The 26,737-nt window shown below is 40.2% G+C and overlaps 1 protein-coding gene across 10 annotated transcripts in view; it reads left to right on the forward strand.

The window, feature by feature from the left end:
• The window catches only part of CASK (calcium/calmodulin dependent serine protein kinase), a 247,868-nt gene that overhangs the window by 31,180 nt on the left and 189,951 nt on the right, over positions 1-26,737 (forward strand). For all 10 annotated transcript variants that reach the window (XM_075196392.1, XM_075196395.1, XM_075196398.1 and 7 more), the window contains exon 3: positions 13,821-13,926. In XM_075196392.1, the coding sequence (XP_075052493.1) occupies positions 13,821-13,926 (106 nt within the window). The remainder of the gene's footprint in view (positions 1-13,820; positions 13,927-26,737) is intronic.

The following is a 26,737-nucleotide window of genomic DNA, read 5'->3' on the forward strand; positions in this document are numbered from 1 at the left end:
CAGTATTCTTCAGTGTGGTCATTTTTGTGTCCTTGTCAAATTGTATAAAGTCTTTCAGCATAAACTGCCTCAGAAATATGTGGATCCAAGTGATAAGAACAAATTACTAGCTAGAATATGAAGACCTCACCTCCAACATGCATATCTCTGAGTAAAAATATACTTACACCAGAAGTTGGCTATTTCAGATGCATTGCATATAAATACTATACTATTAACATTTTGGGTCATTCCATGTCCGTTCATCCAGGGGTGTCCACCACCCATCTCAGATTTGTTCCAAAAAAATTTAGTTAAGAGAGGATGGTTGTCAAAACAACTATTTCTGCCAAATATCTCGACACTCGTGACAATTGATTAAATATTGATTTTTCAATTTAGTAAAAAATTTACTAATCGCAGCTTCTTTATCAAGTTTATTTGAAGTATCACGGGTGTTTTTGAAGGAATCCCCACAAAATTTAGACCCCGAAGGTAACGCTTCCTCCCGAATTCAAAAATCCAAACCAAAATTACTTTATTTGCCTCATGTTTTGCGTTACGGCAAAAAAATGCACATTTTTCGAATAAAATTAAAACACTAGGTTCAATTGACATTAGGGATCCCAATTTTTTGGGGGGTGTTTTACAAAATGTATGCATTTTATACCACAAAAAAATCAGCAGGGTACTCTGTTTTCTAGTGGAGAAAAAAAAATAAATGAAGTTGATGTTCAAATGCTGTTGTAACGCATACATAATTCACACAAGAAACCATGACATTTAAAGCCTTTAACATAACTTTAGTCCATAACTTAAGTTGAGTCAACAATCTCATTATTTTTTCCTTGTTTGGAACTTGTTGTAACGGTCTGTAATTTTCCTTAAAGTGAAGTATCAAAGAGAAGAAAAGTAGGTGACTGAGGGGCACTCAGAGACGATGGATGAGTATGTATGTGAAATAAAATCAATTTTTATTGATATACCTTAAAAATTATGAATAAACATTTCATCCTAAACCCAAAAGCTAGCGAAATATTTAAAAAACAAAAACAATAATTGTTAAAATTGCAGATCCACTGCAAACTTAGCTCAGTGGTCATATAATAGATAATAGACTCAAAGTGGAGAATAACGCTATTGATATTAATAAGTTTATATAGAAATAGAAAATTCCACTATTTGAGAAGGATTCCCTATTAACAATATTGACTCCTAGGTATCTTAAACAATATATAGGATCAAAAAAGATGCCAATATAGATCAGAGGAAACCCCTTGGTAGAGGTTATAATAGTGACTAACTAATATATCATAGTCAACGATATTGGGAAATTGAGTGACCTATCAGAGTGAGCCCCTGTTTAGCCTTTATCAAGGCCTTGATAAAGCTGTTCAGCGAAACGCGCGTTGGCGTTTCTTAACTCAGTGTTCCTAACATGTAATATCATCAAACCACGCTCTTACTACTCTCTCCTACCCTTGATTGACCAATTAGCTGTTTTAGATAATATAGGGCATTTAGGGAGAAATAGTGTAGGTTATTTAGCGTTGCTAACATCAGGGTTCCCACGCTGTTCCCTGAGTCTGTTTAAACAAACACATCTTGTTCTCACATTAGACTTCTAGGAGACTTATATATCAGAGTTAGTACGATATGATACAGGATAGACCTGAGACTTTCTATATTAGCTACCACTAGGGGGACTGCTTTTAAAGGTTTATAGGCATCTCTCCTAAGATACTCCTTACCATTGTAAACCAACTATACAAACAGGGGCTCACTCTGATAGGTCACTCAATTTCCCAATATCGTTGACTATGATCTATTAGTTAGTCACTATTATAACCTCTACCAAGGGGTTTCCTCTGATCTATATTGGCAATTTTTTTGATCCTATATATTGTTTAAGATACCTAGGAGTCAATATTGTTAATAGGGAATCCTTCTCAAATAGTGGAATTTTCTATTTCTATATAAACTTATTAATATCAATAGTGTTATTCTCCACTTTGAGTCTATTTATTATATGACCACTGAGCTAAGTTTGCAGTGGATCTGCAATTTTAACAATTATTGTTTTTGGTTTTTAAATATTTCGCTAGCTTTTGGGTTTAGGATGAAATGTTTATTCATAATTTTTAAGGTATATCAATAAAAATTGATTTTATTTCACATACATACTCATCCATCGTCTGAGTGCCCCTCAGTCACCTACTTTTCTTCTCTTTGATACTTTGCTATAATTTTGGTGCATAGGGTGCACCGCTCAGGATGTTTTGTACTACAATTCAATCATCCTGATTGATAGGCCATAATATTTAGAGCCTATTATTAGACTTTGGTATGATACTTACCTAGTGCGGATATCTTTTCTCTTTTACAAACATTTTCCTTAAAGTGTCAGCAGAAAGTGTATACTGCCCTTCAGTACTTTCTTGGATAGTAGGCACTTCCGGGACACACAGGACATGAATAAAAGGAACAAAACACTTATCTCTTGAAGGCCAGGACAGCACATTTGTTGCTTTGTTTCGTTTCATGAAGTGTACCAGCACATCTTGTTCCTTCTCATTGCATTGAATGATATACCCAATGTGCCAGATGTTATCATACACTGCTGCTATGTATGTTCCAGGTTGCAGATCACTTTTGTCTACATTTTTTGTGACTGTAGTCATAGTGACACTAACTCTGGTTCCTTCTGTCTTTATGTTGTCTGATGACAATCGATATGTGTAGCTCCTCATTACTAATAGGCTGAAATCTGTGATGAGGACGTGTTCCTGCCACAGTCTTTGCTGTTTCTAGACTGCTATGCAGCTTGGTTTTGCAATTTTGTATTTCGTTTTGTGACCCGTAAAAAAAACTTTATGCCATGAACATTTTCATTTGCTCGGCTATACATGTCCAAAGGTGTCAAGATGTGATAGGTTTCCACTGCTTGCAGACTGGTGCGGTGGTTAGACGTTTAACTGTCCCTCCAATGCCATCACATGGACTCTTAAAATTCCATTCTGCTTGAATGTGGAAGTTATCCTTATGACAGCATAAGTTCAAACCGTTTTTGCAGTTCTTGTATTGTGCACTAGCACCATCACTAAACTAGTAACATATTTTGGTAATAGTTTCGCTAAGTGTTTCATAACTATCGTAATGAAGGCATGCACAGTTATGGCTACATGGTCACGGGTATCGCTAATAATGCACAGTCTCACACAGTTTAAAGTGTCATAATCTTCTTGCCTAAAATTATATATCAAATGGGTGGAGTGTTGCTTGTGAAGTGTCCCAGTGGAATCCTTGAATTGCATCCTGACACATGAATGAATAATTTTCTGCAAAATCTAGTAATACAATAGCTTCAGTTTCTGGGCCAATGGTTTCCTTCAGCTGGCGTAGGTATTCAGCCTGTGACTTTGTTGTTTACAGATAGGCTGTTGCATCATCAACAGCACTACAAATAACTTCATGGAATTGTTCCACATTACTAGTGGTTATAACCAATTTAGTTTGGTCAGTGTGGACCCACTGCTTATAAACAATTGTGTCCACATCATCCATGTCAAAATCATGAAAAAGTTTTTCAACTATTTTCTGAAGTGCTTCCAGACCTGGGCATTTGTCACATCGATGAAGCATACAAGTTTTTGAGACTGAAGAACAAACAACGATTTCAGTTAGGTCTTTGTGGTAGTGTTGCGGCAAGAGGTATGCATTCTGTGTGTGGCTGCGAAATTCACTAAAACTTAAAATTATTTGTTGCTGCTCTAACATATCGCGTAGGTCGTAAGGAACAAAACTTCGACAATCCAATTTAAATGTATAGAAAACGGTCTTTGAAAGCAAGATAAAGCTCTTTTTAAGTTTAATATGAGTAGTCTTTTTTTCTGTTTGTGAATCCTTTTTCCTCCTGAAACTTTTACAGAAACTAATTTTCTTTCCAGGGCACATGTGAGAATGTTCATCTTCGTAAAACTAAGTTTTCTCGATTGTTTTACCATGTATTCTGTGACATTAAATTCTTCTGCAGTGTTCTTAATTGTCCAGCTTTTTGGTGCCAGAGTTAATATTTTTATTCTTGTCGTGGCGCCTTTTCACACTTTCGCTTTAATGCATATATCGCACTCGGTAAATTATCACAACCTGAACATTTGCTTACTTTCTGGGGTGATTCTAGTGATGTGCTAGGAAGAGACAACATTTCAGTAAGCTTCTCTTGAATGGCTGTACTTGCCTGCTCCTTTTCTTTAGTGAATGTTTCCCGGTGTCTTCTCTTTACCCCATGCAATTTCACTGGTGAACAGCCAAGCATTCATTCAGCTCATCTGTTTCTGCTTGTTCAGTTACACCCTCCACCGGGATTCAACTTCTTCTGTTGGCATATCTATGTCTTTGTTCTTTACAGTGTAACAGTTGAATTCTGCGTTTTGGGCTCCCTCTAATGTTCGATTAGAGATATTGACAAGCTCTATGTAGTAATGCAAGAATATTTAAATTGACTTTTTTAATGGTCTGTAAAAGTTGAATACTGTCCTGTATTTTTGCTTGACAGCTTGCTAATCCAATACTAGTTAAATTGTATCAGAACTGTGTGTTTGTATTCAGGGTCTTGCTTACCTTGTCTTCAGTGCCTGTAATGTTGACATTTTATTAGCTGTAATCCAATCTATTGACATCTTCTCACTATTCAAGTGCTTTCATGCTCTGCTGGACTAATGCTAGTGTCTGTGGTAATAGTCCATTCACATTACTAGATCACATTCTGTCATATATATTTATAATATTAATTGGCCTCATTATCTTTGTCTACTTCACCCACTAGGGGTCAAATCACTCAGACTCAGATTAACACAGTTAAAGGTGGACAAGCCAATTTGGCATGTTCAAGAGCGAAAAATAATTGATTATACAATTTTATTCCTTTAACTTGAAATTTCAAGGTGAATAGATAATTAACTGAAGTAGATTCAATGAATAAAAAAAATAAAACCATAAAACAGTGTGTGCAGTGAAAGTAGTCAGTTGAATAAGTATAATTGATTTTGCTGCAGTGCTCGTGTTATTATGTGGTTGCATCACAACTTGCACACTCCATGCTCAGATTTAATTATCCAACTAGCTAACAAATTACTTGTGTATTGGGAATCTGAAGCTGGTCTTTTGGTGGTAGACTCTATAACCTTGGTGTGTCTGGATCAAACTTTCTCCTCCCACAGAAGAATGGTAAGATATACCAACTTGTATAAAATTTACTATTGTTGGCGTAGAGGTGTGCCTTGTGTATTGTAAATGCAAAAAATGTATTAGGTGCTGACTTTTCTAATATAGAGCTTATTTGTGTGATCCAGCCACAGTTTTTATGCAACATAACCTATTGTAGATTATTTTTTTTTCAATTATGAATTGAGGGCACAGTGTGTTGTTGGATATCATTGCAAATGTACTGTTATGTTTTGTTGGTGTTTTTTTGTGTTGCATTGCTGTATTAGAAATTTATTAATTTCTGACGTATCAATTTCTCATGCAATAGCAATTTGCTGGAGGAAATCTGTTTTGTAACTTCTAAAGCAGGCCTGTCCAACCTGCTGCCCTCCAGTTGTTGTGAAACTACAAGCCCCAGCATGCTTTACCAGTAGACAACCTGTTGATAGCTGGAAGGGCATGCTGGGACTTGAAGTTTCACAACATCTGGAGGACCGCAGGTTGGACAGGCCTGCTCTAAAGGAAGCCTGATGCTAATTAGACCTTATTCCTCACCTCTTCATCCTGTGTTAGAACCTGTCTAACAGAATTTACATCAATCTGATTTTGCCAAATCACCTGCTGTTTACATTGTTCAAAGTATAAAATTGTGTTATCCCAAGTTTAGAGAATATTATATCCTGATGTTAAATATCTGATGTAATATTTCCCATGTTGTGGTGCCACTAGAAGCATTGTAAAAAAGTGTTAACCCCTCAAGGTATGATTTATGTGCAGGCTGGATTTCCTGCCAGGGTATGTGTGTAAAACTGTATATAAAGAGCTATATTTTACCATGTAGTATCATTCTATCTGTAACTTCTGAATGATCACCAGTACCACTAACTGGTGTGGAAAAGTCGTTGTGACAGGATGGACCGCCTATGCCACCCTGTCTGCTGTTGCTGGGAACTGGCTGGGCTTGCTTTGCCACCGTTCCCTTTCATTATCCCAAATGCATCCTCTTGCTGCAATAGGAGGGGCTTACAAATGCTGTCACCACTGGACTCCTTACCAGCATCCAGTACAGGGTTTCTTCTGGGTAATTGGGCCCAAAATCTATAAGCGTCAATCTGTAGGTCACAGAAATAGAGAAGTTCCCAATCAGGTCTTTGAAGCATGTGATGTTTATTTGCTCACACTGGTTGAAGGTACCAGGCGCAGGTCAGATGAAGCAGTAAAGATCAACTTTTAATACAAAACGGAGCCTTTTTTTTTTTTTTTTTTTTTCATACACGTTTGTAGACTAGTCTTAGTAGGAGGTAATCCGTCCTCCTGTCCCTACTGCCCTACACCCCCGGCTTCTAGCGCCGTGGTTTACTCCTTGCTGCGCACTGGCTAACTACCTGTGCTGCAGCACACATATACATTTATTTACATACACATTTAGTTTTATTTAATTAAATGCATTTGAAAACATGGGTTCCACTCCCCGGTGCTAGGCATCAGGGTTTTTCCCCCTTCGTTGCTGCAGTGCTGGATGCTAGTCTGCCAGCCCTGCAGCGCACACATTAGAATACATTTTTTATTTTAATAAAGTATATTTTTATGAAACACTCAACGCGGCACCTAGCGCCGGTGATTTAACCCCTCCGGGGCCATAGTCCATTTCAAGATGGCACTTGGCGGTCCCAGCCACAATTCTATTTTAATAGGACTCTGTTGGGCTCAGAGAGCCGTGTGGCATGTAAAAGCATTTTTACCATTCATTCTTGTCTTATCTACACTGCTCCTCAGTCAAGTCACCTGATATACATAGAAAAAAAGGTTTTCCTCATTCATGAATTACATATTATATTATAATATTATATTACATAGCTGAATATATGGAATAAATCGGCTTCTTTGTAAAGTTGCATATATTGGTAATACTGCTTTGTAAATAAATGTCTTTTTATTTTTTAGATGTCAGTACACAGAATATTGTTATTGTTCCTGTATTTTTTCTACAGCAGTTTCAATAGTTTGCACACTAATAAACTAACTGGAGTAATGGAGATATCTGTGGTATAATTGCTGTGTATGGGTCTTGTAGAGACCATGTGTCATATGTATGTTAAATGGAAAAATAAAATTGAAACCTAATGTAATAATTGGACACACAACAGCGGCATGTATTTGTTTTTAAAAGTAAACCATTTATTTTTATCAAATTGACCATAGTCTGTCTGGGTGTGTATGTTAGGGAATTTAGACTGTAAGCTCCACTGGGGCAGGGACTGATGTGAGTGAGTTCTCTGCGGAATTAGTGGCGCTATATTAGTAGATTATGATGATATTTCAGTAATAGGAGTACACCCATTGCTGTGTGATGCATATAGAAAACATAGGGCTTGCTGATGTCTGCCAGTCAGCGGAACAATCGAGTGATTGTTCAACCGTTTCCATTTGGAGTATTGAGATATTAATAATACAATTATATATATACCTCTATACCTAGGAAAAATGCTCACGGTGCCCCCTCTGCTTTCCACACCAAGCTAATACATGGTAAACAAACTAATTATGAATATAAAATATGGCTTACCCTACGCCATACCACCAATTTTTGCGTTCCGGCATTTTTGATACTCTTCTCCAATTGGCTTTTTAAACAGGTCATGGTAATCTGTCACTTGTTTTGTTTTTATTAAAATATAGTATAACAGTGCACAGGCCTGATGAAATGCTACTAGCATGAAAGTAGAGAGGAAACCTTTCAGGGTCCAAACATGGCTTTGTTTGTTTCTCTAGTTTGCCTGTTCCATGGTCATATAAGTGAATGATTTGCTTTCATTCTCTGTACAAAATAGAGACAAAAAGAGGCTTTAACCAGAGCCATACTCCCTGTAATCTTTCCAGGCAGGCACACCAAGGACCCATGGAATTACTACAAAAATAATTAAGCTCCTGAGATTGCTGGGATCAACTAATTATTGCTCTTTTAGTCCCCAATGTAACAAAGAAATGGATGGATTTATAAAACAAAATGATAAATTTCACAGTTCATTCAATTAAAATTATCTGAAAATAACAGACTTGACTTGTTTCTCATAGGCTGAAATAAGTGCACATATTTAGTGTGTGTGTGAATCTAGTTTCTGCCCATAGTTACTTGGAAATTCTCTAGAAAAAAACCTGTAATTATTTAGGCTAAGCAGAGTAGCATTATCCATAATTTCTCTGAATGATCAGATACATTTTTAATGAGGATACATTTAATTGGAAATATTTTATGCCAAAAAATTCTGTAGCTCTGATGCGTTTATGATTTTCATACCAGCTTTTACTCCATAGCACTCGTGAGGGAAAGGGGGAGATAGAAAAGATAAAAAATAGAACATTATCTACATTCGAACACAACACATCTACTGATGGGCACCTGTTTAAGAAAGCATAAAACATATTCCTGCGAGCTTTTAAAAAATGAGTGCTAGATTTCACGTTTGCATTATAAATGTTAATTTTGATCTTGCATTGTATTCTCCTTTAAAAGACCATTAAACCTAAAATACACTTTACCTTACATAATAGAAATAATGGCAAAGCTAGTCATGTACAAATAATTAAAACTTTTTCAGAGATTATTCGGAATGAGTGGATTGCATAGCATGTACCCTGCAGAACATTTACAGATGTGCATGTAAAAGTTTTTGATTCTTGATAGCAATACGCATCTATGTGAAAATTGTGGGTAATTGTAAATTGCTTTGGCTATTATCGTCCCTTTTTTACATGAGTTTGATTTTAATTTTCATAGCTAGGCGTTGCATCCAAAATCTTTGTACATGTGGCTAGTGTTACCGTATATGATTACTTTGCCTCCCAGTCTGTTGGGTGTAGAGGAGAAGGGATGTTACATAGTTTATCTTGATCACTTTCTCATCGTCTGTAACAGACTTGCTCACCATTCCTACTGGTGTCACCTGCCAGCAGACACTTGCTGACTTGCGAATGCCAACTGTGCAATAGTTGTAGGAGGATGTGCCTGCCACCACCAGGCTCTTTCAATGGCACCTAGAACCACTTCTAGGTAGCTGGTATAGCTGCTGCAGCGTCTCTTTGCTGTGGGCTGGCTGTTACCTCCTGACCACTAACTATGTGTAAGGGCTGCTAGGTAGCGGACAGAGCGTAGACACAGATCCTGGATTTAACACAGGACTCCTGGGGAATGGATTAGCATTTGAACTCTCACATGTTGATCACAGGATACAGTAGGCATCAGGCAGAATCTTCAAGCAGTGATGTTTATTGCTCAAGGAGCTTTACACACTAGTTGGAGGTACTGTTGATCATCAATAATTTCAGATGGTAGACTATGGTTAAAATACAGAATACAGCTCTTTATATACCTTTTCTGGAAACATGTTGGCATGGTGTAATCCAGCTCCCTGTTCCTACCTGGCAACACAGTCTGAGATTTTACATTTGATGTTTTGCAGCAGAATCTAATATATTCTCTAAACTTGGATTTAATGCAGTTTAAATTTAATAAAATTTATATCAATCTGTAAGTTCCAAAATTGCATTCTGTTACATTATTCAAATAGTCCCCAATCTTTTTAACAGGACAGTTTTTTCCAACATGGCAGATTACCTCAAAAGTGAATACATGAACAATATGAAAATTGATACATTTACTTAACCCTTTCTGGCGCTGAACACCGGTCGCTTACCAGTACTGCAGCGCCCAAAAGATAAATACTTTTTACATTTTAAAAATAAATTATTATTTTTAAAATAGCTATTTTATACATGCAGCGCCTAGCGCTGGTGAATGAACCCCTTCAATGCAGAGTATTAACACTCCCAGCACTGGACAGAACACTAGACTCAGCCACAGTTAGGTTTACTACTTTAAGATGTACTTATTACAGGAAATCCTTTTTCTGGAGCACACTTATGGGCAAGTAGCATAAATTCACTGTACCCCTTCCTTTGTCCAGTTGTCAGCTCCTTGAAAAGACAATGATCTGGGCCCTAGCTACTCTTTGATCTTCCTGAGTACTCTGCTTTTCGTAGTATGTGTAGGGCCTGCGTATAGTGTAGGGCCATTATAAACTCTACCGTTCTTGCCCCAGGCCAACCAGTGAGGTCTTGCCGGGAGATATGTAAAGGAGGAGCTGCTGCGGCCGCGCATGCACAGCAGCCACGGCGCTGTCAAAGAATCGTCCGCGGCGGTGCTGTATAGGGAAAATGTTTTGCATGTTTAAATACATTCTTTTGGGCTCGTTCGATCGCGGAGGGAAGGGCTTTCTGGAGAACCAGACCCCCCCACTGCGTGCGCCCCTGAATTGTTTGTTGGATTTAGTGGTAATTTACATTTTGAATTCTTAGTCTCTAAGTTCCTGTTTTGATCTTTCAGTACATGCATGTTTTCTCTAGCATTATGATGGTGTCTCCAATTGCTTTAAAACATTATGTAATGTAATCTCAAGAACAATAGTATTAGCTGCTCATATAAGCAAAATATCCATACTATCCTGGTTCTGTCAGTCTTCTTTTTCTCCAGACGACAACGTTATTTTGTCCGAAGTCATTTCAAACACATGAAACCCAGGCGAGGAAACTCAAATCAATAGACATCATAGCTAGCTTAGATATCCTCTCTATTTTGCGGTGTTGCAGAGGGTTATGTTCAGATTTACAAAAAAAGGAATGTGGCTGCAGCGACATGCTTTCATCCAGCTACTTTTCTCTGTCTAGGTGACTGCAACAAGCTGCCGCTTTGTAAAATGGCGATTGTTGGGTGCTGGAGCCCAGCGTCATCTTCTCATCTATTATATGCTGTCATTGTGAGTGTAATAAGGATGAAAATCTGTGCTGTGGATGCTTGAACATGAATGGCATTTTGTATTTACCTCTGCAAATGAAAACTTAAGGATTTTTTTTTTTTTACCTGCTTATTCATTACGTCCTTGCTTCACCTTTGCGCAGAGCTATCTGCTATTATACAAATGCTTTACATGAAATATATTGTAGAGAGAACACATTTATGTTAAGTAATGTTGCCCATTTGATTAAATGTTATGAATTCTGCCCTTTACTCTGACACCCAGCTCTTGGGGCAGATTCAATTCAGTGCGAGATCCTGTATTAACCTTGAGCAGTGTACGTCTGTGCTCCCTTCCGAATATTATGGCACCCAGAACATTGCTGATGTTTCTGGTACCGAACTTTCTGCAATGCTCCAACTGGACTTCTCTACTAAATGAATTTACCCCCCTTAGCCTCCAGCGATCCAAATCCCAACTGTGACACTTCAGACAAGTTGTCTGCAAAAATGTTCTTGCACTGCTTCGTGCCAATGGAGGAAATCTTGCTCCACACAGACTTCAAATTCAATCTTTCTTCCTACAGCTCCACCCTCTCTCTAAACAATCCTATTTCATTTCTCCTATCTACCCAGCTTTATTTCAGTCACCCGTTCCAACCCCTGCCTCATTTGCACTCCCACTCCTTCTTTACCGCTAACAAACGACTTTGACACCCATTTCACCTCCAAAATCCATACCATTCAACAAGAAAACTTCTGTCCGCTCCCTTCCATTCTAGCCAGCTATGTGCTTTTTCCTTCCTGTTTTTGGGGGATGAGGTCTATGTCCCTTATCTTCTGCCCCCTCTTACCCTATCGACTCTCATTTTCTCCACTCCCTCTCTCCCAATGCTTGCGTCTACCTTGTCCACCTCTTCAACCTGTCCGTCTCTGCTGGCATCTTCCCTCTCCAATACCACCTAGATGCCGATAACGCCCCCCAAATATACCTATTCTCCACTGACTTTTTCACCTCCTTACCCTCCCCCCTCATCTCCTGCTGTGTCTCTGCCACATCCTCATGTGTCTCGGCGTTTCTCAAGCTCCGCATTGTCTTCCTTCTCCCTAGAGTCTCAACACCGCTCCACACCATCTCACTGTTGACAACAATATGGTCTTCTTTGTCTTCCCAGTCCGCTGCCTTGGTGTCATCCTTGATTGCTCCCTCCCCTTCATTCCCTACATCCAGTACTTCACCCAAAAGTGCCACTTCCACCTTTCGAACATTGGCAGGTTGAGACCATTCCTCACCCTTGATGCCATCAATACACTTATTCATTCTCTTACTATCGTATCGTTCGACTACTATAACATTCGACTGTCTGGCCTCCATCTCTCCCACCCCTTTACACTACAATCCATCCTCATTGGGGGCTGATCTTCTTCTTTTTTTGTGGGAAGTGGAGTTGATTTAAAAGCGTCAATAACTTACCTTGTATGCACTGTTTACCTGAATCCACCATGGGTTTCCATTAACTTTAAATGCTTTATGCTGCACTTTCTCTGCTTACCACTCAGCCTGTTCAAAATGGATTGAGCAGGTGTAGACACCCCTTGTCCCAGAACCTCCCATTGATGTGAATATGAAGTACATGAAGAAGGGCTTCAACACCTGCTCAGTAGGCTGAACAAGTAAGACTATTATAGCCATCAAGCAACCTTTTTTGTTTTTTGTTGTTTCAACTCTAAATATCACCCAAAAGTAAATTCTTCTAGTTGAGAACCTCTGTAACATGCATTCGAGAGAAAAATTCTCTGTAAATTTTGGGCATGCCTCCATGTGTATTGATCTGATGAAGTACCTCAATTGGAATGTTAACTAATAAGCTAGTTTTAAACATCAGTTGCCAGTATACTGGCAACCAAAGTTCTCTAAAATATACATAGATTAAGGTTAGTTTGAAGAGGTTGTAGAGAGTTCTTGGTCATGCTTAGGGTTTGTTGGTGGGTTCAGAGTTTATAAGCCAAAAAGAATTTGCCACTTACAACCAACAGAGGTCTCCTATTCAAGTTATCCCTGCATGAAGGAAGTAAAAATAATAAAACAAAAAACTATTTTTAATTGTATCACTCTTCAAAACTGTCATCTTTCACTTTGGCAGTGCTTTGGCATAGTCCTACATTTTATCTGCACCAACATTTGTCACACAAACATTTACAGTCCTATGGGTATATTTACTATTTAATTTACTGGAATAGCTTTATATGCAGACTAGGGGGTATATTTACTAAACCGTGGGTTTGAAAAAGTGGAGATGTTGCCTATAGCAACCAAATTCTAGCTTTCGTTTATTTAGTGCAGACTGCAAAATAACAGCTAGAATCTGATTGGTTGCTATAGGCAACATCTCCACTTTTTGAAACCCACAGTTTAGTAAATATACCCCCTAGTCTGCATTTATAGCTATTTCAGTAGCTCTATAATGCACCTGTGTGGCCCTTGCTGCACAGAATCGAATCACATGATTTGTTAGAATAAATTGACGACCACTGGTTTGTAGCAATTCAATTTTGACTTTTAACGTTTTGGTCTATAATCTAGCACATCAATATTTGAACATATTGAAGCATATATGGTAAAACTACAATGGGAAAGAATGATAGTGATGTCATTGGTTTGAGTACTTTCTACAACTACGTCTTTAGTCCTAGAGCTATAACTAAGAGGCATACATGATCCCTTATCAGTATAGTATTTTAACTGTTATCTTGTTTATTTTTCCTGTAAATCTTTAATTGTGTGATGGCTTTTTTTTTTTTTTTTTATAACTTATTTTATTTTTTTTCCTTTTTGTACTTGCAGATTTGAAGCGAGAAGCCAGCATTTGCCACATGCTGAAGCATCCACACATTGTAGAACTCTTGGAGACATACAGCTCTGATGGAATGCTCTACATGGTCTTTGAATTGTAAGTTCTTCTTCTTTTTACTTTTTTTTGTCTATCTCTGCTGCTCCAAATAACACTCAAATTTATGTTATAAAATGTAATCTTTGCTTTAAAGAGATAATATAAAGCTTTATCCCTAAATAGGAATGCAGCACATAAGAGGGTTTTTCTCCCGGGATCGGTTATTGAAAGTGTGTAGGGGGGTTGGACCCATAAGCTTCCAGACAAGAAAAGTTGAAGGTGAGGTTTAAGAGCAGTTACTCCTTGCTTTAGTAAACGGGGGGTGCAAAAAACAGCCTTTATGTTTTTGTACATTTTACAGCACTCTTGTTCAGTATACAAACAGCACTACAAGGACATGGTGAGACAAAATTGTACCAGTCTATGGCTCATTTTACTTCAAACTAGCAACAAATACTACACATTCTAAAAACATTTGTTCATGATTCAAATTCAGCACATAAACTTCACAAAAACTGGGTTTAAATACATTTTTAGCTAGATGTAGATACACAGGTGGAAATTTCCTATTGCTTTCTGATTAACCTTTGCAAAGAAGTTGATAAAGATATAGGGGTGATTCAATTAGGAGTCATAGTTCTGTAGTGATCTTGCTCATACTTTTGCTGCACAAATTGTAGGCAATTGCGGTACTGATAGTGTGATTAAAATATTCTTAAATCTGCAAATGTTTGCTCACACCCCCAGTGAGGTGTAAGCAAAAATAAGTTGAGCAAATTTTTTTCATGAGATCAATACTACAAAAATAACATGCAAGGCAACAACAGGCACCTTGCTACCATAGAGCCCCACCCTGTTTAAATATCCCATTGTCAAGAAGGAAATATTAAATTTCTTTTCAGTGAACAATTTCGACTTTGCCCAAAAGGTGGCAGTCTTAGGCTATCTGAAATGTAGAATGTTGAAACATGGTAAGGACTGCCAGGTCAATTTAGTTTGCATATACAATATCTTTTACTTATTTTAAAAAAAAAAAAATGATTAGCCTTTTACATATGTGCCTGCATACTCCATAGCACTTTTATAGTTTGTCATGAACACAGAATTGCAATTAGAAGCTGACAAAGATCACAGTAAAATTATTTGTGTAAGATTTGATGGTATGGTTTTCTTTTTTTTCTCTTTGTCAACCAGTTATCTCCCATAGCACAAATGCATACAATTATTTTAACGATAATAATTATACATTGATTATAATCTGTTAAATGTATAGTGTTTGGATGTACTTTTTTTTTTTTTTTTCTTTGTATTTTGACTTTTATTCACATTTTATCAATGTGTTGTTGCACAGATGAACAGTCAAAAGAGATGCATGTTCTTGTTCATATTGGTGAAAGGTTATATAAAACCTAATCAAGTTAGGCATGAACCCGAATGTCTCATTACTCCCCCTTTCTGTTGTCCTGAATTATGACACAGATTGAGGGTAATTATGGTCATATAATAACTGCATTGTAAAGCTACATACACGTTTTGTAGTGCCAGTTTTAAAATATTTTGTTCAAATAAAGACCTTTTTTCATTTAACTAAATCTCTACTGCAGGAGTCAATAAACTAGAAACATGACTATGGATTTGTGACCATTATGCCATAGAATTTGAAACAATACAAAATACTGATATATACATGGATTACAGCCCATATCTGAAATTATTTGAGTGTCAACTGATGTGGATGTTTGTGTATGTCCAATGTTCCATTCCAAACTCTGTCATGCTTATATATACACTGAGGCTAGATGTCATAGAATCACCAATACTTATTTTTTCAAATGGTTCTAGTTTCTGTTTTGATTTGTTTGTTGGTTCACAGTTATGTCTGTGTCCAGCATTAAAATGTAAGACTTGTGGGTGCCATCTATGCCGCAGAGTGGTTTTATTTTTTTTAGGTACGTCCATTTCATAGTGAGCGTGCCTGACTTGGAATGTTTTACTGTATAGGAGAGGTCACACTATGCCAGCACTTTTAATCTTCCATTCACCTATCAGCACAGGTTATAGCCTTGCTGAATCAATCGCAGACATTGCTGTCACTACCACAGACACCTATAATCAGCCGTCACCTAGTGAATCGGGGCTATAGGATCCGAAAATACTGTCCCACAAATGTACGTCCTGGCACACACTATGCTCCTTGTGACACACAGGTTAGCAATGCACACAAAGCAATCAAAGGGTTAACACGTTAAATCTTTTACAAAATGTACACACTTGTGCACCCTAGTCTTGTCCGTCAAATGGATTAAGAATTCTCACACCAGCGTTCAAAGGGTTAACCTGGTCAAGCAATATTCCTCATAAGTCTAATGGATTTGTAAAGAGTATCAAGGATAAAACTTACAAAGGTACAGAGCATTTGAATATAAAAAAAAAAACCAAAAAACTTAATAACCTAAAAATGCAGCACAGTGAGAAAAACAAACTGGGTATAATTATAAAGAATAAACACTTAAGTATCATCTGTTTGCCTGGGACAAGGCAGAATAAAATGGACAGTTCAATTATATTAAGTCAAGAGCTGACAATTTGCCCTCACACAAGGTATTTAAGCAGGTTTCAATGAGATGGCATTAAGATGGGCAGTGTATTTACTAATGCTTGGAGGAAATGTGCCTTGGGTGTCAATTTATAGTTTGTCTGAAAAAATTTATGAACTAGCAAAGATTTTGTATAGAGATATAACGCCACCTTCAATGAACCAGTCATAACCTCCCACACATATCAAATATAATGGCAATACTACATTATCAGATATCATTCCGAAAGCAACTGGACATCTGTAGTTTTCTGTGTATGGCCATCTATACTTCACACATCTTATGCAGTTTTTGGTCTTAACTACAGATGTCTTGTGGAAAGATCACTTTGAAATAAATTTATACAAGAAGTTATTTATGTTAGTGGTTCAATGTGCGTGTTGGGGGAAATGTGTTTTTGTAAGAGAGGAAATCCCATGCTAATTAGGCATTTATATTTGTAAGTAACAAAAACCTTTTTTTAGCCTGAATGCATAGGAAGGCGGTTGTTGCCTTTTTAACCTGTAATTCTAAAAAGACAGACTAACTACATGAATAATGCAACCAGCAAGTAATTTAGAGATTCACAGATTAATCTTGGATTTAACAAAATTCACATCAGAGAATATATTGCATCCTGCTGCTAAATATCTGATATAATATCTGACTTTGCAGGCCCAGTTAGGAAGGGGGCTTGGTTACCCTCTAGTATCTGTACTTCTTGATGATCACTTGTACCTCCAACTAGTGTGTAATTGTTCCTTGTAAGGACCCCTTGAGCAAATAAACATCACTGCTTGAAAATTCTGCCTGTTGCCTGCTGTATTCTGTGACCAACAGATAAGAGCTTACACTCTAATCCATTCCCCAACTGTTCTGTGTTGAACTCAGCATCTTTGTGTCAACGCTCTGCCCGGTAGCAGGCAGACCAGCAGTCCTGGTCCACAGTAAGTAGTCAGTGACTCCAGCACAATTAGTTTCTATATACATGCATAGGTAGCTGTTATCTTTTGCGTTGGCCTCAAAGGTTCTATGGCTGCCTAGCATATAGTTTCACTAACTCACACCTAGCAGATTACTTGTTTTTACAATTCTTTAATTAGTCGGCCTACTCAAAGTAGGAAAGGACATGAATGATCCGAGGGAGTGCATAAGTGTGATCTACATATGTTCAGTGAGTTTCCTGAAAGGAGGTCTGGGCTCTCTGCTAAAATTAAAAATCTCTTGGTTAGTCAGCCTAGGGGAGGTTAAACAAATTTGTCCGAGAGGAAATCATGTATTTTAATATCCATTAATTTAACAGTTTATTTGGGCCCTCACTCTGACAGTCCTCCTCTTTCACAGAACAGATTTCATTTACCAAGACATAAGCATGTCCTAAAATTCCTAAGCATGATGTTAGAAAGAAAAAAGTATTTGATATCGAAATTGTTATATCCTAGTGCAGTGGTTCCCAAACTTTTACAGTTCGCGGCACCCTTAGAGTCTCCATAATTTTTTTCAAGGCACCCCTCCAAAATAATTACTAAGCAGTCTTGTTTTTTAGAAGTAGTTGGGTCAAAAAATTGTAATTAGTATTTAGGTCAGTCCAGGCGTGCTGCGTCCAGGCGCGCTGCGTCCCCTCCTCTTCTCGCGCTGCGTCCCCTCCTCTTCTCGCGCTGCGTCCCCTCCTCTTCTCGCGCTGCGTCCCCTCCACTTCTCGCGCTGCGTCCCCTCCACTTCTCGCGCTGCGTCCCCTCCACTTCTCGCGCTGCGTCCCCTCCACTTCTCGCGCTGCGTCCCCTCCACTTCTCGCGCTGCGTCCCCTCCACTTCTCGCGCTGCGTCCCCTCCACTTCTCGCGCTGCGTCCCCTCCACTTCTCGCGCTGCGTCCCCTCCACTTCTCGCGCTGCGTCCCCTCCACTTCTCGCGCTGCGTCCCCTCCACTTCTCGCGCTGCGTCCCCTCCACTTCTCGCGCTGCGTCCCCTCCTCTTCTCGCGCTGCGTCCCCTCCTCTTCTCGCGCTGCGTCCCCTCCTCTTCTCGCGCTGCGTCCCCTCCTCTTCTCGCGCTGCGTCCCCTCCTCTTCTCGCGCTGCGTCCCCTCCTCCTCTCGCGCTGCGTCCCCTCCTCTTCTCGCGCTGCGTCCCCTCCTCTTCTCGCGCTGCGTCCCCTCCTCTTCTCGCGCTGCGTCCCCTCCTCTTCTCGCGCTGCGTCCCCTCCTCTTCTCGCGCTGCGTCCCCTCCTCTTCTCGCGCTGCGTCCCCTCCTCTTCTCGCGCTGCGTCCCCTCCTCTTCTCGCGCTGCGTCCCCTCCTCTTCTCGCGCTGCGTCCCCTCCTCTTCTCGCGCTGCGTCCCCTCCTCTCCTCCTCTTCTCGCGCTGCGTCCCCTCCTCTCCTCCTCTTCTCGCGCTGCGTCCCCTCCTCTCCTCCTCTCTCGCGCTGCGTCCCCTCCTCTCCTCCTCTCTCGCGCTGCGTCCCGCGTCCTCTCCTCCTCTCTCGCGCTGCGTCCCGCGTCCTCTCCTCCTCTCTCGCGCTGCGTCCCGCGTCCTCTCCTCCTCTCTCGCGCTGCGTCCCGCGTCCTCTCCTCCTCTCTCGCGCTGCGTCCCGCGTCCTCTCCTCCTCTCTCGCGCTGCGTCCCGCGTCCTCTCCTCCTCTCTCGCGCTGCGTCCCGCGTCCTCTCCTCCTCTCTCGCGCTGCGTCCCGCGTCCTCTCCTCCTCTCTCGCGCTGCGTCCCGCGTCCTCTCCTCCTCTCTCGCGTTGCGTCCCGCGTCCTCTCCTCCTCTCTCGCGTTGCGTCCCGCGTCCTCTCCTCCTCTCTCGCGTTGCGTCCCGCGTCCTCTCCTCCTCTCTCGCGTTGCGTCCCGCGTCCTCTCCTCCTCTCTCGCGTTGCGTCCCGCGTCCTCTCCTCCTCTCCTCCTCCTCTCTCGCGTTGTCTTTCTTCATTGGTCCAGGGGTCAAGTTTTTCCAGAACAAAGCAGATCATAGGTCAGTTCAAGGAATTCCTCTCCAAAGGTGGAGGCAGCTTTTTCCAACAGCTGAGCACGTCTGTCCTGAGGGAACCAACCTAATTCAGTTTCAACCAATCTACAAACGTGTTGCATACAGTATTATAGTATCAATCTTATTTTATTTATAACTAGCGATCTCCTAGGTGTGATCGCTACTCTGTTAACACTGTATTTCTAACAGTGAAATGAGGAATAATACAAGACCAAACACCATACATTTCTTAGGACCTGAACCATAAATACCTTTATTATAATATCTGTGTATAAATAACCTTTAATTTTATTAAATAATCGAGTGTGATTTGGAACTTTTAGAAAATGTGTACTATTTACAGGTGTGTGTGTGTGTGTGTGTACTTTTTACAGGTGTGTGTGTGTTATTAACCTGATTGCATCATTACACATGGCGTACTGATCGCAATCACACAAAAAACAAAATTAATTCATTTACTTCATCCAATTATTTGACTTCCACAGGCCACTCTTTGAAAATGCACAAAACTATCACCTAATTATATTTTCTATCTCAGGATTGTAATAAAATTATTCATTAACTGTGGTACCAGTACTTTTTATTACCATCACATTATTATTTTTGGTATTCAGTAGAGCGTTTTTCACACTTTAACGTGGTAGGGGCACACCTGACACACAAGCCAATTACTAGGACACCAAATATAAGGAGAAGTAGCTTACCTATACTAGCGATCCTTTCTTGTACCCATTCCCGCAGACCTGAGAACCATTTTGTTGGTTTCAACCACAAGAACCATCCTGCTACCTTTTCTCGTATTTCATACAATGAAGAATTATGGCTCTTATAGAACTCCTATTTTAACTGTAGGATTTTGTTAGTCTTCTGGTCTATTAGTTAGGGTCATCTGTATTATTGGTGTATGTATGTGCAACACCTAACACCAAATTGGGTAGCTAACGTCAGACAATATCCACCAGCAATAGATGTAAGGTAGTTTAACTCCATCCTATGTTAAACCTAACTCCTTTTTGAAAGCCTACAACTACTTACCCGTATACCTGAATGTGTCGTCATACATCTCGGAAATATTGTCAATCAATTTAGCCAGGTCTTGTGTATATACCTAAAATGTAGAGTTCCCTGAGTGGTCTTGGTAGGTTCTAATGCCATAATTTGAAATCCTGTAGTTTCAGCAATTAACTTTTTAGCTACAGGTTCTTCACCTGGAATCACATTTCTTTTGTTCATACTGTGTGTGCATGTACGGAGGTGATGTCGTTCTATGGTTATCAGTCATTTCATCATGTTAGTCATAACTTAAGGAACCAATCTACCTAGGAAACATCTACCTTTTGGAACTCGAAGTTAACCATGTCCATGCCCTTCTCCCAAAATATCATACACATCATCTGGAAGGATATAAAGCACAGTATGATTGGTTATAACATTACACAAAGTCTTGACAAAACTCCCCATGCCTAGCGTTTCCATTTGTTCAAGGCAGGTTTCGGCATGTATGGTATTCTGACAATAACCCAAAGGAACTTTCCCAATCGGTACTCTTATGTTTGTTGATATGCCATCTATGGTGCCCTTTAGTGTTTTTGGTTATCTGTATTCTAGCGAGTCTCCCATCAATACTGGTGTGGCGAGCTATTGTGTGATTTAGGTAGTTCGGCTTCACAATTAAGTTTCTTTGCATGTGAAAAATTAAGCCACAACAAGGAACAGTCTGAGTATTGGTGAAGCTTTAAACTAGGGGACCTAGTGGTATTATATCTCCCTTCTATGGGCCTCTCTCCCTGTAATTCAAGGACATCAGATATTTAATGGAAACGGTACTTATCCTACATTATTCTGTCTCAGGCACTTAGTTTGGTTTAAAACCTTACCCACTAAGGAATGATTTTCTAAGGGATGCTCGCCTACATCCAAATTACTACTGGACTGGCACCGCTGGATGCACTTCTCTTCAATTAGGGGGTCACAGTACTTGCAGATACAATAATCTTTAGACAATAGCTCTCACATTGTCTCCGAGCTCCAGATTTAGCAGACCTTTTCATTACCCCTGAGTTAAATAAGGTAGCAGGCTGTACTGATTGTTCTAACAAATTCTCCTCCATCTCCACCTCATCAGTATCGCTACCGGACCCATTCTCTATCATCTAACCACCATCGCAAGAATAGAATGTCCTGGAAAGAATAGAAAAAGCCATTCCATGCTGGAGTGACTTTGCAACGTCCTTGGCTCAGGTGTTAGTGACTGCAGTCTTTAGGTCTCCCGGAACAGATTCACAAATGACAGATCTGGGGTGTCAGTCTTGGCTTTGTCTTGTACCTTCTCCGAGTTGTTGACTTTCCTGCAGTGGGTAGAATGGATCCAAGTGTCTTTCTGCTACCTTCAGAGATGTGCTGGTCATCAACACTTGGAATGGACCTGAGCGTAAGAATTTGTGGATCATGACTTATTCCTCGGTTCAACATCGTGACCGTGTCCGGCAGACCAGGTGACAGTATTTTGAGTTTCTGTTGCTGTTGTCTTATCTGCTTGCTCATCTTTATGAGGTATTTAACACACTTCATTGTTGAATTGTAAATCATCCTGTGGGGCTATGATCAAATGAGGTTGTCTGTCAAAAAATATCTCAAAGGGGGCAAATTAAGAGGAGGTCTGGACGTGGTTCTGATGTTATGGAGGACTAGTGGCAAAGCTTCTGGCCACTCCAATCTAGTTTCAGCCATTACTTTACTCAATTTGTTCTTAATGGTACGGTTTACCTTTTCCACCTTACCCCACTGGCTTGTGGTCGGGAAGGAGTAGGAAGTTTGGTATAAATTCCCATGAGTTTACACATGATCCCAATTGTAAAGTGCTACGGATGCTGCTGGCACTATATAAATAAAGATGGTGATATAACCAGTAAAATGAGTACCCCTATCGTGTTCTATAATTCTATGGATACTATATCTGCATACAAATTCCTGAACAATTTTTTTTTTTTTTTTTTAACCGTAAAGATAACAGTATTAATCAGTGTTAGTGGCAGCTGGAAATGCCTCTACCGAGTTAAAAAATACATTGGTACATACTAACACGTACTTGAGAGGAATTGGAGGAAGTCAATTTGTATTAGGGATGTGCATGGGCGACTTTTGAGGTCTCGTGTTTTGTGTTTTGGGTTCGGATTTGTTTCGCAAAACACCTGCCGAAAGGTTTTGGTTCGGATTTAGGGTTTTGGATTCAGATTTTTTTTGAAAAAAAGCATAAAAAGTTAAAAAAATCAATTTTTTGGGCTTATTTTCACTCCTACGCTATTATTGACCTCAATAACATTCAATAACAAGCATTTCCACTAATTTACCGTGTATTCTGAACACCTCACAATATAGTTATTAGTCCAAAACGTTGCAACGAGGTATCTTTCTGGACTGTGTAGTGGAGTGGTCCCCACAATATAATAAGAAAACCATCAACTGGTCTTAATCGCACCAAAACATGTACCTGGACTGCGTAGAGGAGTGGGTCACCACAATATAAATTAAAAACCCTGAACTTGTATGATTCACACCAATAATGTACCTGGACTGCGTAGAGGAGTGGGTCACCACGATATATATAATAAGAAAACCATCAACTTGTATGATTCGCACCAATAATGTACCTGGACTGCGTAGAGGAGTGGGTCACCACAATATATATAATAAGAAAACCATCAACTGGTATGAATCGCACCGAATAATGTACCTGGAATGCGTAGAGGAGTGGGTCACCACAATATAAATTAAAAACCCTGAACTTGTATGATTCGCACCAATAATGTACCTGGACTGCGTAGAGGAGTGGGTCACAACAATATATATAATAAGAAAACCATCAACTTGTATGATTCGCACCAATAATGTACCTGGACTGCGTAGAGGAGTGGGTCACCACAATATTATTAAAAAAACCCTACACAGGTCTGAATTCCACCCAAAAAGTTTATGGACTGCGTAGTGTAGTGTTCCCCACAATATTATTTAAAATTTTTGCAGCAACAGTCAACGTTGTTTAATATCTGATACACCTCTATCTGGACTGCATAGTGGAGTGGCCCCGGTACCCAATTTGGTCCCGGGGCCACAATACCTCCTCCAAACATGGTACAGACCATTCGTCATTGAGATCCCATCAAGTATGTTAAAGACAGACAGGGTCGAAGTGTTATTGGTTGACTTTGTAAACCAAAAAACTGTCCCTGTTGCACATAGTCGTGCAATGAAGACTGACTTTTTCATTTAAAGGCACCATCTTTCAAGTGTAGTGTTTGTAAGTCATATTATACTTTTGGTAAAATTGGTTTATTTTGTTCCTCTTTATGGTAACTACTAATAGAATTAAAGTATTAAATAGAAGCGGCAGTTCCTCTTTATGGGAATTAGTAATAGAATTAAAGTATTAAATAGAGTGGTAGTGTGGTATAGAGTGGTCCCCACAATAATTAAATACACCCTCAACTGGTCTGAATTCCACCAAACAAGTATCTGGACTGCGTAGTGGGGTGGCCCCGGTACCCAATTTGATACCGGGGCCACAATACCTCCTCCAATTTCCAAGTGTAGTGTTTATAACCTCTTAACACTACACTAATTCTAGCACGTCAAAACCTCTTGTTTCAAATAATGACAGGGCATTTAACTTTTGATTTAATTTATTGAATTTGTTGGCATTTTTTTTTACTTTTTGAACATGGCAAACGACTGTTGAATGGTCACATAATGCCAAAAAAAAAGTTGCAAGATGGAATTGTCCTTGGGCCCTCCCACCCACCCTTATGTTGTTGAAATAGGACATGCACACTTTAACAAACCAATCATTTCAGCGACAGGGCCTACCAAACAACTGTGGCTGAAATGATTGGTTTTTTTGGGCCCCCACACCAATAAAACAATTCATCTCTCCCTGTACAAACTAAACAGGCTCTACTGAGGAAAGATGTCGTCCTCATCCTCAACCTCTGATTCCTCTCCCCCTACAGTGTGTACTTCCTCCTCCTCACACATTATCAATTCGTCCCCGCTGGACTCCACAACCACAGTCCCTGTGTACTGTCTGGAGGGCAGTGCTGTACTTCATTGAGGAATTGATTATTCATTTTTATAAACATCATTTTTTCAACGTTGTGAGGAAGCAACCTCCTTCGCCGCTCACTGACCAGGTTCCCCGCTGCACTAAAAACTGGGAAGGTCAGGGTTCACAACCAACAACACCCTTTGACTCGCCTTGGGGATTTGTGATGTCATCTGTTTAGAAGGCAGTGTTCTTTGCTGTTTTGTTGTTGTTGCTGACAGCATAACTCTCAAATTTTTTGTAGGGGGGGGGGAGGAGGGCTTAGATCCTTGGGTGAAGCTGGACCACTAGTCATGAACACGGGCCAGGGCCTAAGCCGTTCCTTGCCACTACGTGTCGTAAATGGCATATTGCCAACTTTACGTTTCTCCTCAGATGATTTTAAGTTTCTCTTTTTGCTATTTTTTGAGAACTTGGGCTTTTTGGATTTTACATGCCCTGTACTAGGAGATTGGGCATCAGGCTTGCCAGACGACGTTGATGGCATTTCATCGTCTGTGTCATGACTAGTGGCAGCAGCTTCAGCATTAGGAGGAAGTGGGTCTTGATCTTTCCCTACTTTATCCTCCAAATTTTGGTTTTCCATTATATGTAGCACAAGAGAGCGTACCCCTAAGCCACACACACTCGGCAAAGCCTTTAAAAATTATATGCGGCACAGGAGAGTAGCACTGGACTTATACTGCTGAATCAGTGAACTTTGTAATAGCAGTACCACTGGACTTATACACTGCTGAATCAGTGAACTTTGTAATAGCAGTACCACTGGACTTATACACTGCTGAATCAGTAAACTTTGTAATAGCAGTACCACTGGACTTATACACTGCTGAATCAGTGAACTTTGTAATAGCCGTACCACTGAACTTATACACTGCTGAATCAGTGAACTTTGTAATAGCAGTACCACTGGACTTTTACTGCTGAATGTGTGAACTTGGTAATATTGCAGTACCAATGGGCTTATATACTGCTGGATTGGTTGTGCAAATTTTGTTGTAATTAAAAAAAAATGTAATTAGTTTTTTTTATTTTTTTTAAACACTTTGGAATATTAGGGAAATAACTATGCCCTTAGAAGCACAGGACACAGGACACAGCACCACTGGACTGAGCACAGCACAGCACTTAACTGAACAGCACGAGATATAGCAGGACAGAGGACCACCTAACACACCCTCCCTCTACCCTGATCAATGCCCGAGTGAAGATGGCGGCGACTAGCGGGGAATTTATAGGATCCGCGTATCGCGAGATCCGACAACGGGATTATGAGTCAGAGCCTCAGTTTCAGATTTGAATTTGGCGCCAATACCCGGATCTGTCTCGGATCGGCAACGTTCGGGTGGGCTCGGATTTCATAAATCCGAGTGCGCTCAACTCTAATTTGTATTGCCTAGAAAGGTCTGTCTGTAGGAGGGATATGGGATGGTTCTATTGGTATTGTCTTTCCAACACTTTTCCTCAAACAAGACAGGACATTGCCTTCTTAGTAGCTTGAGGAAAAAAGCCTGGTGCACACCAGTATGCTCTAACCAGCTTACACATACCTTCTTTATCCAGATAAGTCAGACCATGTGCTGCCTTAGCTAGGCCTGGGAAATATGCTCTGGGAGCCATGGGCCGACCTTCTCCATCTCAAAAGTCCAGAGGACTCTTGGCCATATCCCTTCACCTTCCAGACTGCCTTTTCCTGTAGGGTCATTTTATTATTATTGTTATTATTAATTTTTATTTATAAGGCGCCACAAAGTATCCGTAGCGCCGTACAAGGACAAACAATGGCACAGTACAAGGTGAAACAGCACAGTACAAGTAACCGTAAGCACTATAACTCTTTGGGCTCAGGCACAGCATGAAAGAGAGGGAGGGAGGGGAAAAGTGAGTATAGGCAGGTAACTATGGCCCAAGAGGGTGGGCACGGATGACAGGTTAAGAGTCACTGAGGGGAGCGGAGAGGAGACAGAGGGACTGAGAGGAGGTGAGCTGAGTAGCTGGAGAGCGCAGTTAAAAGTGATGGAAACAGAAGGTAGGAGAGCCCTGCTCAAAGGAGCGAACAATCTAAAGGGAGGGGAAGACAGACAGACACATGGATGAGACAGAGAGACGGGAGGAAGGGGGAGAAGGGAAGAAGGGATGAGAAAGAGAGGTAGCCGACCGGCGGGAGTTTAGGCATGAGACTGGAAGGCTTTAAGGAAAAGGTGGGTTTTTAATGTTCGT

This window comes from Mixophyes fleayi, chromosome 2, assembly GCF_038048845.1.
Source record: "Mixophyes fleayi isolate aMixFle1 chromosome 2, aMixFle1.hap1, whole genome shotgun sequence".
NCBI lineage: Eukaryota > Metazoa > Chordata > Amphibia > Anura > Limnodynastidae > Mixophyes > Mixophyes fleayi.